At 47.1% G+C, this 13,519-nt stretch overlaps 1 protein-coding gene across 5 annotated transcripts in view; it reads left to right on the top strand.

Annotated features, from left to right (window-relative positions):
- The window catches only part of WDR91 (WD repeat domain 91), a 46,784-nt gene that overhangs the window by 18,744 nt on the left and 14,521 nt on the right, over positions 1 to 13,519 (top strand). For 2 of the 5 annotated variants that reach the window (XM_082632450.1, XM_082632447.1), the window contains 5 exons: positions 2,926 to 3,105; positions 4,128 to 4,335; positions 6,071 to 6,153; positions 7,129 to 7,259; positions 8,375 to 8,540. In XM_082632450.1, coding sequence (XP_082488576.1) covers positions 2,926 to 3,105; positions 4,128 to 4,335; positions 6,071 to 6,153; positions 7,129 to 7,259; positions 8,375 to 8,540 — 768 coding nt within the window. Of the gene's footprint in view, positions 1 to 1,075; positions 1,231 to 1,381; positions 1,518 to 2,925; positions 3,106 to 4,127; positions 4,336 to 6,070; positions 6,154 to 7,128; positions 7,260 to 8,374; positions 8,541 to 13,519 lie in introns of those variants that run through there. The other 3 variants (XM_082632446.1, XM_082632449.1, XM_082632448.1) reach the window with 3 other exon arrangements.

The following is a 13,519-nucleotide window of genomic DNA, read 5'->3' as shown; positions in this document are numbered from 1 at the left end:
CATGGGATGGGTATAGCATAATTTATTTAAGCTTTTCCCTAAGGTTGAACATTTTGGTTGTTTCAGATTTCTCTTTCCCTGTAGAAATCAAAATCTGAGCAAAGTGGCAGTAATGATTCTGAGTAGTATTTTGACAAATACACAAAGTCATACCATTAGAGGGAAGGAGAAGGGAACAAACCTTGCAATTTACTGATGGGCTATTCACTGTGCTAAGCGTTTTCCATACTGAAACATTAGCTAAATACATTTTCATTATTACTCTGGAAGGTAGGTGGAAAGTGAGGCTCAAAGATATTGACTATTTCCCTGCTTACAAAAATATATGCACTTTATAAAAATGTCAAACAAAAATCCATAAAAAATAGGAAGCGAAAGTCCCTCAGACTCCCACCTCTTAGAGGAAACAACTACAGGAGGTTAGTGTTCAATCTTCCTGAATTTTAAAAATGTACACACAAGCACATACGCATACCTTTTTTTTGCCCAGCAAGAAACTGGGACTATATTATACATATTGTTCTGAAACTTGCCTTTTTTCTCAGAACAGTGTGCCTTGGTTATCTTGCTGTGTTAATAAATCTTATTAATGAAAGCAGACTTTTGGGGGAGTTAGAGCTCTCTGATAACACAACACCTGGTTGTGTGACTTCACACAAGTCACTTTGCCTCTTAGGACTACAGTTTCCCCCCTTTGTAAAACGAGGGCAGGCAGATCACAGAGGATTCCGCGAGGTAATGCCAACGAGCAGGGCACCTCAGCCCCTCGCCCGCCTCGTGACTATCTGGGATAATCTCCAAGGTCCAGCCCTACTTGACTTGGACGGCAGCCGCCACTTTCAATAACTCAGATGACAAAGCCGCTGCCAGCGGTGCCAGAAAACCCCGGCGGGCACTGCTTCTTTCATTCGCTCTTGGAGCTGGGTGATGGTGTCGCGGGGCGGGGCCTGGGCGGGGCCACAGACGCGCGGCGAGCGGTGCGTGCGGGCTGGTAGGCCGGCCGCGGCGTGACGTGATCAGCGACTGCGCCCGGCCCCGCCCCGTGCGGCCTAGGCCCCGCCCCTCCGTCCCTGGTCCGCCGCGGCCCCTCACGGCGCTGGCGCAGAGATGGCGGAGGCAGTGGAGCGCACAGACGAGCTGGTCCGCGAGTACCTGCTCTTCCGCGGCTTCACGCACACGCTGCGGCAGCTGGACGCCGAGATCAAGGCGGACAAGGAGAAGGGGTTCCGGGTGAGGGGCCGGCGGGCGCGGCGCGGGCAGAGGCGGCCCCGAGGGGGCACGAAGCTGGCTCTCCCCCAGCACTGCCCTCCGGGGCGGGAGCGGCGCTGTCACCGCGCCAGGGGGACCGTCGACATCAGCGCGTCCGGCATTCGCTTGACAGATGCGGAACTGAGGCCCTGAGAGAGGACGTGACTTGCCTGAAGTTACCCAGCGAGTTAGGAGCATCGCCGAGGCTGGAGCCCAGGTGCCCTGACTCCTGGTCCGGGGCTCCCTTCTCCACCCCAGCCTCTCAGCAGGTGCTGGCCAGTCATTGGTCAGGATGGCGATGAGGTTTTAGGAGCTAACGTGGGGTAGATGGTTGGGGTTTTGGCAGCAGAAGTATTCTGAAGTTGGCTTCCAGTGGCATTGGGAACAAAGGGGTCTGCAGCCCAACATGTTAGCTGGGTTCAAGTATCTGTTTGTTTGAAACGGCTTTATCAGTGACTCATTGGCAGTTTTGCTTCACGATTGAGGAAGACCTTGTGCATTTGAAAACATACTTCCCCTGCTCAGACATGATTTTCTGTTGAGAAGTTCTTGGAATTTATATGCGTGTGATTTGTGTGTATATTTGCTGGCTTCAGTTGGTGTTGGCAGGTGAGGCAGTGAGCTAGCAGCAAGAACACTGGAGGGGAGTTAGGAGGCCTGGGTTCTTGTCTTGCCGAAGTTAGTGGCTACTTGGTGGTGGCAAAAGCAAATCATTTCAGCTGTCCAAGCCTCAGTGTTCCTGATCTATAAAATGGGTGTGTTGGAATGGTATCAATATTCAAAAGCCTTTCCATCTTGTGTACTCTGGTATGATTGCTCCTCACAAGGAGGTGACTCCTTTGGCTGACACTGAGCAGCTGCCAGGACTTTGGTAGTGCTTTGAGGACTTGAAGGAGACAGTACATCTCACCATGAGCCTTGGAATCCTGGAATGGAGGAGTTAGGAGGAGGGGCATGGAGATTGTCTCACTCTGTCTTTTTTGCTTTTTGAAATCTTAGGTAACTGAGACCAGAGAGTTGAAGTGACATTGCCAAGGTGGCTGAGTAAGTCAGAGGCAGATCCAGGCCCTCGACCCAGATCTCCTTCTTCCTGGGCCAGGAAGCTTTTACACCTGCAATTTGCATGCTTGGTAGAGGGTCAAAACACATATCTACATCAGGAAAAAAACCTAAAAGCTATTACGTTACTGTGTTTTGAAAGTTTTATAGATTGCTAACTTAAAGAAAAAAAAATTTTTTTTTTTTTAGGTGTTGGGGGTAGGAGTTTATTAATTAATTAATTTATTTTTGGCTGTGCCGGGTCTTCGTTTCTGTGCGAGGGCTTTCTCTAGTTGTGGCAAGCGGGGGCCACTCTTCATCGCCGTGCGCGGGCCTCTCACTGTCGCGGCCTCTCTTGTTGCGGAGCACAGGTCCAGGCGCGCAGGCTCAGTAGTTGTGGCTCACGGGCCCAGTTGCTCCGCGGCATGTGGGATCCTCCCAGACCAGGGCTCGAACCCGTGTCCCCTGCATTAGCAGGCAGATTCTCAACCACTGCGCCACCAGGGAAGCCCAAGGAAAAAAAATTTTTAACATCCAGAAGCCACAGCAAGAGGAAAAAGCTGTCTTAACTCTGTGGAACGAGGAGAGAATTCCCTTCCGTCCTTCAATGCCTTCTCCATCTCATCTTTTTCTCACCAGGTGGACAAGATTGTGGACCAGCTGCAGCAGTTAATGCAGGTGTATGACTTGGCTGCCCTTCGGGATTATTGGAACTACCTGGAACGTCGGCTCTTCAGCCGCTTGGAGGATATGTACAGACCCACCATCAACAAGCTGAAAACCAGCCTGTTCCGCTTTTATCTCGTCTACACAATCCAGGTGCTTTTGGTTTAGGGATTTCTTGGTGGAGAGAGTTCTTTGATCCAGAGATAAATTTTCTTTTAACGCCTAGGGACAGCTCTCTCTGTTACTCCTGGGAGAGGGTGAAACAGTCACAGTGCAAATTATTTTTGACTGTTTTCCTACTTCTTTTCTCCTTCTCGTCTGTAGATGATTGGACTTGTCTTCCTCATTCCTATTTCCCCTCTTGTTTTAAGCACGTAAGCCTGGGGGGTGTTTTGAAGAATATAAGTAGCTGGGTTAAAGTTTGAGTAATAAAGATTATGGCTGACCTGGGTGAGTAAATCACTTAGATTATTTGAAAATCAACTAGGAATTAATTTTTAGAATGGTATTTATCATCAGGACTTTATTTTATTTTACTTATTAATTTTTGAAGATTTTGTTTGTTTGTTTGTTTGTTTGTTTTCTTTTGCGGTACGCGGGCCTCTCACTGTTGTGGCCTCTCCTGTTGCGGAGCACAGGCTCCGGATGCGCAGGCTCAGCAGCCATGGCTCACGGGCCCAGCCGCTCTGCGGCATGTGGGCTCTTACCAGACCGGGGCACCCACGTTCCCTGCATCGGCAGGTGGACTCTCAACCACTGCGCCACCAGGGAAGCCCTGAAGATTTTTTGATGTGGACCATTTTTAAAGTCTTTATTGAGTTTGTTACAATATTGCTTCTATTTTATGTTTTGGTTTTTTGGCCCCAAAGCATGTGGGATCTTTGCTCCCCGACCAGGGATGGAACCCACACCCCCTGCATTGGAAGGCGAAGTCTTAACCACTGGACGGCCAGGGAGGTCCCTCAGGAGTTTAGTTTAAACCAGCTTCTTTGAAGTTACAAGGAACTTGAGAAAAGTGTGATGGTTCTCTTGATTTTATAGAGTTTATAGATCATGTTTGGCCACTTACCCAGCAGGCCGATGTTCAGAGGCTGTCTGCTGTGCGGTGGTGAAGAATCTTACCTCTGGACTCCTGTCTCTCCCCCTTCCTTGCTCCCTCCTCTGTGTCTTGGCAGACAAACAGAAGTGACAAGGCTCAGGAGTTCTTTGCAAAGCAGGCCGCGGAGCTCCAGAACCAGGCTGAGTGGAAGGACTGGTTTGTCCTTCCCTTCCTGCCGTCCCCAGACACCAACCCCATCTTTGCCACCTACTTTTCTCGCCAGTGGGCCGACACCTTCATCGTGTCCCTGCACAACTTCCTGAGCGTCCTGTTTCAGTGCATGCATATCCTCTCCGCTGCCCGGGGCTGGGGGCCCAGGCTGAGGCAGCCCGACAGCGTGATCAGTGGCCGCTGCTCTTAATGCAATCGTTTCTTCTACACAATGCCCAAGGATCACTGTCATGTGTCACGTGAGGGGGCTGGACAGATGGTGGTTATTTTGATCAGTAGGCCGGAGATCGTAGGCCGAGAATTGTCATCATTATTACAGTTGTTCAGCAGCTCTGCTGCTGAATAGTGGACGTGTGGGTGGGGACTGTCCTAGCAGTGGGGGGATAGGAGCCCTCAAATAGGGCCTCTCTCAGCAAACGCAGGGGTCAGTGCAGAGCTGCTTTGCAGCGAAACCGGCCAACCTCGAGAGCACCCTTTGTGCATGCCCTGTGCCCCCCAGGATTCACTTGCCTTTGTTGGGATTCGGTAGCAGGTGAGAACACTTCTAGGGCCGGAACTTCCTCCCTGTGTTAGTGCCTGGGTCACTGTCTTTATAATGACCTTAGGGTCCCTTGACTTGTCAGAGGACAGAGCAGCTTTGAGAACATAGGTGTGGATATTTAAGAGAGGATGTAACTAATTTACAGCCTGACGTATTTACCGTTTTGTCGTGGAAAGCCCAGGACATCCTCCTCGTCACTCTTGCTCTCTAGCAGGAATTCCACGGGAGGAGAAGGGAGTCTGGTTGGAATGGGGCTGTCTGGTGGGTCACTGATAAACTGGACGTGCGGAGGCCTATCCACCATCTCCTTTTGGCTCTGGGAGGAACGTCTTCTGGTGGAGGTAGGAAGGGAGTGTTTCCTTTTGTGCTGTGGTGAGTGTGAGTTACGCCCTTGCCAGGTTGGCCTTTTCTCTCCCCCTGCTGCTGCTCTTCATCCCCAGGGCTTTCAGACAAAGCTAACAGGGGGCCCAGCCCAGAGGTGGTTACGGCTTGACCCCGCGGGCCCTCTAGGGAAGTGTGCTTCCCCGGTACTGAGGCCCTGCCTGCTTTGTGCTCCTCTGGACTGAAGCTGTTTGAGGTGGTCAGGAAAAACAGACACCATGACCTAGAATGTGGGTGCTCATAGGGTGGCAATCTGCAGAAAGCTTGCTTCTCAAGTCTGAACCTCTGCCAGAGAGGCTCAACCTGCAGAGGGGAAAGGCGAGTGGCCAGCTGCTGGGCTGGCTTTTTGCTCAATGTCACTAAAGCTTAGGCTGGCTGTGAAGCCCGCAGGATACTAGCCCTTTACTGCTGGCATTTGGGAGAAAGCGTCAGGTTTGGACTTACGTCCTCTCTGTGGGCTAGCCAGGCAGGTTGTCATGTGTCCGTGAGTCTCTCTGAAGGAAGTCAGGCCAGGCCCCGTGTCAAGGGAGAGACTATTCATAAAGCTGTGAAGAGCCCACAGCACAGAGTTTTTACTCTGTGTCATGTTCAAAGGTGTTGGTGTGGTGTCAAGAGTTTGGGAAGGGCTTTTAATCGTTTTGCAGGCAGGCTTATTTATTTTTGTTGTATTGAATTGTTTTATTGCAGAGTTTGTGATAGAATATATTTTTTGATTTGAATTTTATTTTTATTTTTTGATTTGAACTTTATTTTAGAATATATATTTTAATTGGCTATTTTTCCCAGCTTTGTTGGAGTATAATTGACAATTAAGAATTGTATATATTTAGGTATAAAACTTGATGGTTCGGGGTATGTACACATTGTGACATAATCACCACAGTCAAGTTGATTAAGAGGCAGGTTTATTCTTTAACTTGGTGCACCGGTTCCCGTGATCCTGAACTTCGATGCAGAGTGCCAGCGGACCAACCAGGTTCAGGAAGAAAATGAAGTTCTGCGCCAGAAGGTTTGTTGCAAACAATGCTTGCTCCTTGGGAAGTACTTCTGCTTTTCATGTGTAAAATTAGGTAGTAGCCATAGAGGGCTGATTTCAGTAGAGGAAAGCACTGATCTCAGATGAAAGTGAGTCACCAGAAAGGCAGTGTTGGGGATTTGGGGGCCATGTGACAAGTCTTTGAAAACCAGAGGTGAGGTTCATGTTGTAAGTCACGTAGCGCGAACAACACAGTAACAGGAGTGAACTTTTAAGAGGAAAAAGACTCTATGCATTGATGTCACCTTACATCTAACCTGCTTCCCACCCCTAGTCCTTTTCCACCTGTCCCCACGTCTGTATTGTTTACGGCCCAGAAATGATTTAATTGTTCTCAGCTAAGCTAAACTAGGTTTCTCTAGTTTGGTAAAATGATAGCTCCAGGGGACCCACATTTGCCTTTACATTTTGCCTGAGGAGCCTTTCTCTAACCTTGAGATTGACACATCTTCAGAAAAGGGAGGATTTTTTAGAAAAAGGAAGGTTATAAGCTGTTTAGGTTTGGGGGTTTAAGATTCTTGGGTTTGGGGGTGTGTGTATAATTTTCTTCAGGCAGAAGGTCAAAAATGCTGACCTTCATTTCAAATTTCTTTTTTCCATTTGAGTTCCAAAGTCTGATTTTGTAGATTCCAAAGAGCAAAGCATGATTGGGTGGAACTATTTTTCTCACTGAATTCAGGAAGAAGCGAGTCAAATGATAAAAAGAAAAAAAAAAAAGTGGGTTTTGTATATCTAACGGTTTTTAGTTTTCTCGCCTCCCTGTAGTCAAGTACCAGCAGCCTCACCCATTTTTCCAGTCTGCAGAGAGTGAGAGAGGCACTCCGAGGTTGAGGGCGGGTGGCCTTTGAGCCAGTGTGCTTGGGTTTCGGATGTGACGTGAGTCTAATCTTCCTCAGGGGAGGGAAGGCTGGGTGAGATCCCCATCTTACTCGTCCCACCTCTACGCAGCTGTTTGCACTGCAAGCCGAAATCCACCGACTGAAGAAAGAGGAGCAACAGCCAGAAGAGGAAGCGGCCTTAGTCCAGCACAAATTGCCTTCTTATGTCTCCAACATGGACCGCCTGGGGGACTCGGAACTGTGAGTGTGTGCTGCGCCCACTCCGCGCCTCGGTCCCCTGTGCTCTCCCCTCCTCCCGGTGATGACGTGGAATTGCCAGGAGCCTCCCGGTTGCTCACTGTTCTTGTCTGAGCTTTCTGAGTAAGGTCCCCTGGTCCTCTAGTTGTCCCCTACCTCCCAGCCTCTAGGCCTGTTCTTCCAGGGGCCTGCACGTCCAGATATGTGCAGCCTGGGTTAATAATCACACCCGCTTTCGTGAAGCCCTGGGAAGTTTCTGTGCCCTGAAAGGAGCGCCTCTTGGATGACACGATTGCCAACCACAGGTTGGATGCATTTCTCCGTAGAAGCATGCTCTTGTCCCAGGGTTGGGAAAGGTAGGCAGGTTGGAAGAGAGGTATTTGAGCAACCTTAAAAAAAACAGCTAGTTACAGCCGAAAACCCAGGCGATGAGAATAATAGCAGTTGAAGAGACGTAGGCGCCACAGGTCACAGAATTAGCGATTGGTGAGTCAGGATGCAAACCCAGGCAGTCAGATTCCAAACCTGCATGTGGCCAAGTACTGCAGCAGATGAAACTGCTCTAGTTTCTGAGCTAGCGCCCTCCGATGGAAATAAAGTGCAAGCCAAAAATCAAACTTAAAAATTTTTAGTAGCTATGTTAAAAAAAGGAAAAACAAGCTCATTTTAATGATATATTTTACTGAGCCCAACTTTCCCAAAGTATCGTTTGAACATGTAATGAATATAAACAAAGTATTCATGAGATATTTAACATTCTTTTTCATGCTCAGTCTTGAATCCCAGTGTGGATTTTACGCCTCCAGCACATCTCCACTTGGACTAAAGACATTTCAGGTGCTCAGTGCCCCGTGTGACCAGTGGCTATTAGACAGCGCTGCTCTGAGCTTTACCACGGCCCTCAAAGAAGAGCCGCAGCCTTCACCATTGTGCTAGTTAGGCTGCTGGCTCCCCTCGTACGAGAATAGCACCAAGCATCACGCCGCCTTAAGGCCCAGGCGTGCGAACCTGGCCAAGGCCCTGGTCACTGGCAGCGTCCATAGCCTGGGAGGTCTGTGCTCCGGGTTCTCCCAGGTCCCCCCCCCAGTGCTGCGACCTTGTGCTGTCTGCTTGTCCAGAGCCATGGTGTGCAGCCAGAGGAACGCTTCCCTCTCCCAGTCGCCTCGTGTGGGCTTCCTGTCCTCTCTGCTGCCTCAGAGTAAGAAGAGCCCCTCAAGGTTGTTGCCTGCCCAGGCCCCCGCTCAGGCTCAGAGCTCGGCCAAGAAGGAGTCCTTTGGCGGCCAGGTTAGTGCAAGTCCTGCCTTTCTAACTCTCGCCAGGAGGCCTCCGACATCCCACTCGTCAGGTGGAGACTTGTCCACCCTCCCTTAGGACCTGCAGGTGGAGGGTGGATGGTGACAAGAGGAAGTATGCTCTGAAGGGCCCCTTCCCGTTTCTCATAAATGTCCCCTAACTCATGAGCGCTTATGACTGCGATTTGTTTCCTCAAGTGTGGATTCAAGCAATTCTGGACTTTTAGATTTTTGGTGATATAAAGTAGCTTGTTGATAAAGACTAAATTAAAGTTACTTCTAAATCCAGTGTAGTATTTCTCTTACAAGTTGTTATTTCCTGATTCTGCAAAGGAGTTTTGCTATTTTTCACTTTTTAGAAGCTTGCAAGAGAATTTCTTTTATGCCAGCATATGTCCAAAATTGAGGAGTTTTCCAAGCAGAGATGGTCAGAGTTCATTGCTTTCAGAAGTGCTGGCCAGAGTGAAACTTTAACAGACCCATAGTTATGCCTTATTGCTCGGGTAGGGACTGTTTCCCTTTTCATATATTTTTATTAGTCGCAGATACAGTAAGTTGTCATCATCTCTGCCTTCCTCTCCTGCCACCCTTGGCTTGAGTACAGGTGCAAGTAATGCAGCAGCGTGGGGCTGCTTGGGGAGAAAGGGGTCCTCCCCAACGCTGCCATTGGGATGTCGGGGCTTTTAGCACAGCACTCGGGTTTAGTACTGTTGTTGAAGTGCAGACATTGCGCAGGACACCAGGGAAGAAAGCATGGGCTTTGCAGTCAGGCGACTGTACCTTGTTTATCATTCTTGCTCAGATTGCTTAAACTCATCCCACTTCACTTGGGATGATGATAACGGCATTCACTCCCTAGGGGCAGGGTTATTTGAGCTGATATGAGAGCCCTTGGTATATGCAGTGCCTGGCAGGTTATAAGCGCGCAATACATTTTAGTTGTAGTTTTTGTATCTGGGAAGGTATTGGCCTCCTGGGTACCTAAGTCAGTTCTGAGACCTAAAGTGGCAGCAACGCAAAGTGACTGCAGCCTTAGCATCCAGGGGGTTTGGGGCATCAAAAATCAGTCATGGTTATTCTACGACTGTTTTTCTGAAGTTCAAACCTTAAAAATTAGAACTGCAGTTTTGTAGAATGTGGTTGAGTAAGTTTTACGGTTTGCTTTGCAAATCTGTTTCACTGTGCAAGATTTTGTAAGTGTAGTAGATGACGTATGGAATGCTACGTCCCTTAAAATGTACATGAAATGATGAAATTCAATTTCATTAACTTAAAAGAAAATACGGAGACGGGGTCTTTGGGCTTAAGCCCGTGGCCTTATGTTTACGTGTTCAGGCGCTAAGGTGTCCTATGGTGAGGGTGAAATGGGATTGGAAATTTTTTGTATGGTTCTTGTTCAGGAGACAAAGGTAAGAATGTGTAATTTGCAGAAAACATGCCTTCCTTTACCTCTGAAATATATTCAAACAAAGCTTGGGTCACTGCAGGGCATGTTAACAGAGCAGAGGCAGCCTTCTTTCCACTTCCTGAATGGAGGTGATAAATGTCTGCAATCTGAAAAATCCAGTTGTTGGGTCACTTGTTTTTTTTACTGATATATTAGACTCAGCAGTGACGTTTCAGTTCTAAAGATAACTAGTATATTTGAGGTTCAAGAAAAAGCACAGAATTTTAGAGTTGGAGAAAGCTTAAAGGTCACTTGGCCCACCCTCCTACTGAGAGAGGGCACGTCCTGTGACTGATTGCCTCCTGTGCTGGGGAGGTCACTGCTTGTACATGAGGGATGTTGGCCTGTTTGAAAGTTGTTAGTTGAAACCTCTATGATTTTTACTCACTGATCTTAGCTTTGCCTTCGAGCTATGAGAATGAGGCTTCTGGTTAGGACAACCCTTCCTGTCTTTTCCAGGCTAAGTACTATGTTCATTCCTTCCTTTCTGCCCAACTGTTTACCCATGTGGCATGATTTCTAGACCCCTCACCATTCTGGTTCTCTTCTTCTAGGGGGGACATTCTAATTTTTAAATTCCTCTATACAATCGATGGCCAAATTTGAGTTTACAATTCAAGATGCTGTCTTACCAATACCAAATGCAGTTAGCTGTGTGATCACTTCCTGTGATTTTAATGCTATACTGCTTTTAACGCAATAGAAAATGACATTGGTTTTTTAATCAGCCACGTGGCTTCGTTAGTGCATATTTAGCTTGTAGTCTTTTCCTCACTACTACCATGCCAGAGCGCCTTCTTTCTTTTTTACTCTTAATAAGCAAGTAAAACAACATGAGTTGTGTTATTAAATTAGCAATACAGGGACTTCTCTGGTGGCGCAGTGGTTGAGAATCCGCCTGCCAATGCAGGGGACACGGGTTCGAGCCCTGGTCCGGGAAGATCCCACATGCCACGGAGCAGCTACACCCGTACACCACAACTACTGAGCCTGCGCTCTAGAGCCCGCGAGCCACAGCTACTGAGCCTGCGTGCCACAACTACTGAAGCCTGCGCTCCGCAACGAGAGAAGCCACTGCAATGAGAAGGCCATGCACCGCAACAAAGAGTAGCCCCCGCCTGCCGCAACTAGAGAAAGCCCGCGCACAGCAAAGAAGACCCAACACAGCCAAAAATAAATAAATAAAAAATAAATTTATAAAAAAAATTAGCAATACATAAAATGATAGGCTTTCCTATTTTAAATATTATTTATACATAGCATTGTAAGTTTCAGTCACAGCATTTTACCCACTTGTGATCAGTCACTGTAACTGTTGTTGTTATCACTGAAAAGTTCATAAAATTATAGATGTAGAGTCTCTGGCGACACACTCTCTGTGCTTTCACTATGAACCCGGAGGCAAAATTTTAGAAACACATGGAAGTAGCTGTAAAACCACAATTCCTAAGCTCTTCTGGGATCTCTGTGACAGAAGCCCCTGTGGGCATCTCCTCAGCAGGCTCCCCCACTGCAGTTTTACCCCATCCTCCCCTCCAGTTATAATTCCACTCCTTCCATAACTACTCAGTCCGTTGTGAGGGGGAATTATGGTTATTACAGAGATAACCTCTAATTGGCTGTAATGCAAAGAAAGCAAAGCGACCACAGACTTCTGTATTTGTAACTCTTATTAGTATCAAACTACCTCATAGCTCCCGTGACATCAGCCGTAAGAATGCTGCCCTTGGGGGGATCTTAGCAGGATGGGGAAAAGGGAGCCCTCTTCCCCGTCTTTCATTCTGTAATTTCTGTGTTACTAGGGCCTGTCTTCATTTTGCTTCAGGTGAGCCTAAATTACTGGAACTCGTTCTCTGTTCCATTTGGATGACTGCCTGGTAAGCTCTATTCAGGCCACCGAAAATGAATTTAGATCCTTCCCTAGAGTGAGAAGCAAGAAGGTCAAATGATAAAACATAGGTTAAGATACCTCTCCTGAACTGTAGGAGACAGGTAGATTATGGTAGAATATGACAATACAATTTGGACTGTTGGAATGTTATCTGAATCCAGTAGTTAAGATTTTTATGAGGTTTGCTCGTAAAACAAAGTAAAACTTTCAATTACCGGTTGTATCACAGTGAACATTTACTTAAGTTATATGCATTTGTAGCTTAACATATTTAGGTGTTTGGTGGATGGCTGCATTCATCAGCTTTTAGCATACTATTGTTTTTGTTGATGTTTACCCTTCTTTCGTAAATAACTTAGATATAGTTTAAGGAGAAGCTCTCTCTAAGCAGGATCTGATAGGTCACACTTAGGTCTATAGCTCTTTTGGTATAAACTACCCTATCATTATAAGGACAGTTCTTCTTAATTTATTGCAGTGCCTTATGTTAATTGCCTGTGTGAATTTTCATTTCGGAGTACTGTCCAGCCCCCAACCTAATGATAAACTGGACAGCTTCCTTGCCATCTTGACTTGACAGGGAAGCATTGCTTTTGTTCCTCTTAATGTTGTAATGTATTTGCTGGGGAAGGGTTACAAGTGGCTTTTGTGTCAGCTAGAGGAATTTGAAGTCTATCCTAAGCCTCTCTATTCCATCAGTTTGGGCCAATTGAATTGAGCACCCTTAAAACCACGTGTTGGAAAAGGAAAAAAACACCACTTATCAGGTGTAGCAGGTGAGTAAGGAAAGACAGGTGTGCCACCAAGTACCTGTCCCTGCTCTGCAGCCTTCCCAGCCTTTGGTTCCAAGGTGAGATATCCCTGTGGTCTGTGTACTTTCTTTGGGAATGCATGCAATATTAAATGGGTTCTTTTCCTTCTCAAATATCCAGTTTAAAGATCTCTTGGTCAGGCTGATAAATCTGTGAAACCTGAATCATAGTTGTGCCAGGCTGTTCGAGACTTCCTTGCTTGCCAGGATCCCACTATTTTGGAAAACAGCCGTCAACCCTGGAAACTGATCTTCCTCCTCCTCTCAGTACTATTTTTATAGCTAGCTGTGGAGTTCCCATAGCCGCCTTTGAAGTCCAGAAAACATGGCCTCTGCTGTCAGTTCTTCTTTTGTCTTGTCTATCAAAATGTTAGAGCTTTTGGAGACGTGTTTTGGAATTCTTCATTTCTAATTTTATTTGAGTTCTCTTTTTTTCTTGGTAAATCGAGCTAAAGTTTTGTCTATTTTGTTTAACTTTCAGAAAACCAGCCCTTAGTTTCACTGATCATTTCTGTTGACTTTTTAGTCTATTTCATTGTTTTCCACTCTGATCATTGTTATTTCCTTCCTTCTACTAACTTTGGGCTTCATGTATTCTTCTTTTCCTAGTTCCTTGAGGTGTAAAGTTAGGTTGTTTACTTGAGGTCTTTCTTCTTTTTTTTTTTTTTTTTTTTCGGTACGCGGGCCTCTCACTGTTGTGGCCTCTCCCGTTGCAGAGCACAGGCTCCGGGTGGGCAGGCTCAGCGGCCATGGCTCACGGGCCTAGCCGCTCCGCGGCATGTGGGATCTTCCTGGACAGGGGCACGAACCCGTGTCCCCTGC

This window comes from Mesoplodon mirus (assembly GCF_964341445.2).
Source record: "Mesoplodon mirus genome assembly, chromosome: 9".
NCBI lineage: Eukaryota > Metazoa > Chordata > Mammalia > Artiodactyla > Ziphiidae > Mesoplodon > Mesoplodon mirus.
This window is presented reverse-complemented; position numbering and strand designations above follow the sequence as displayed.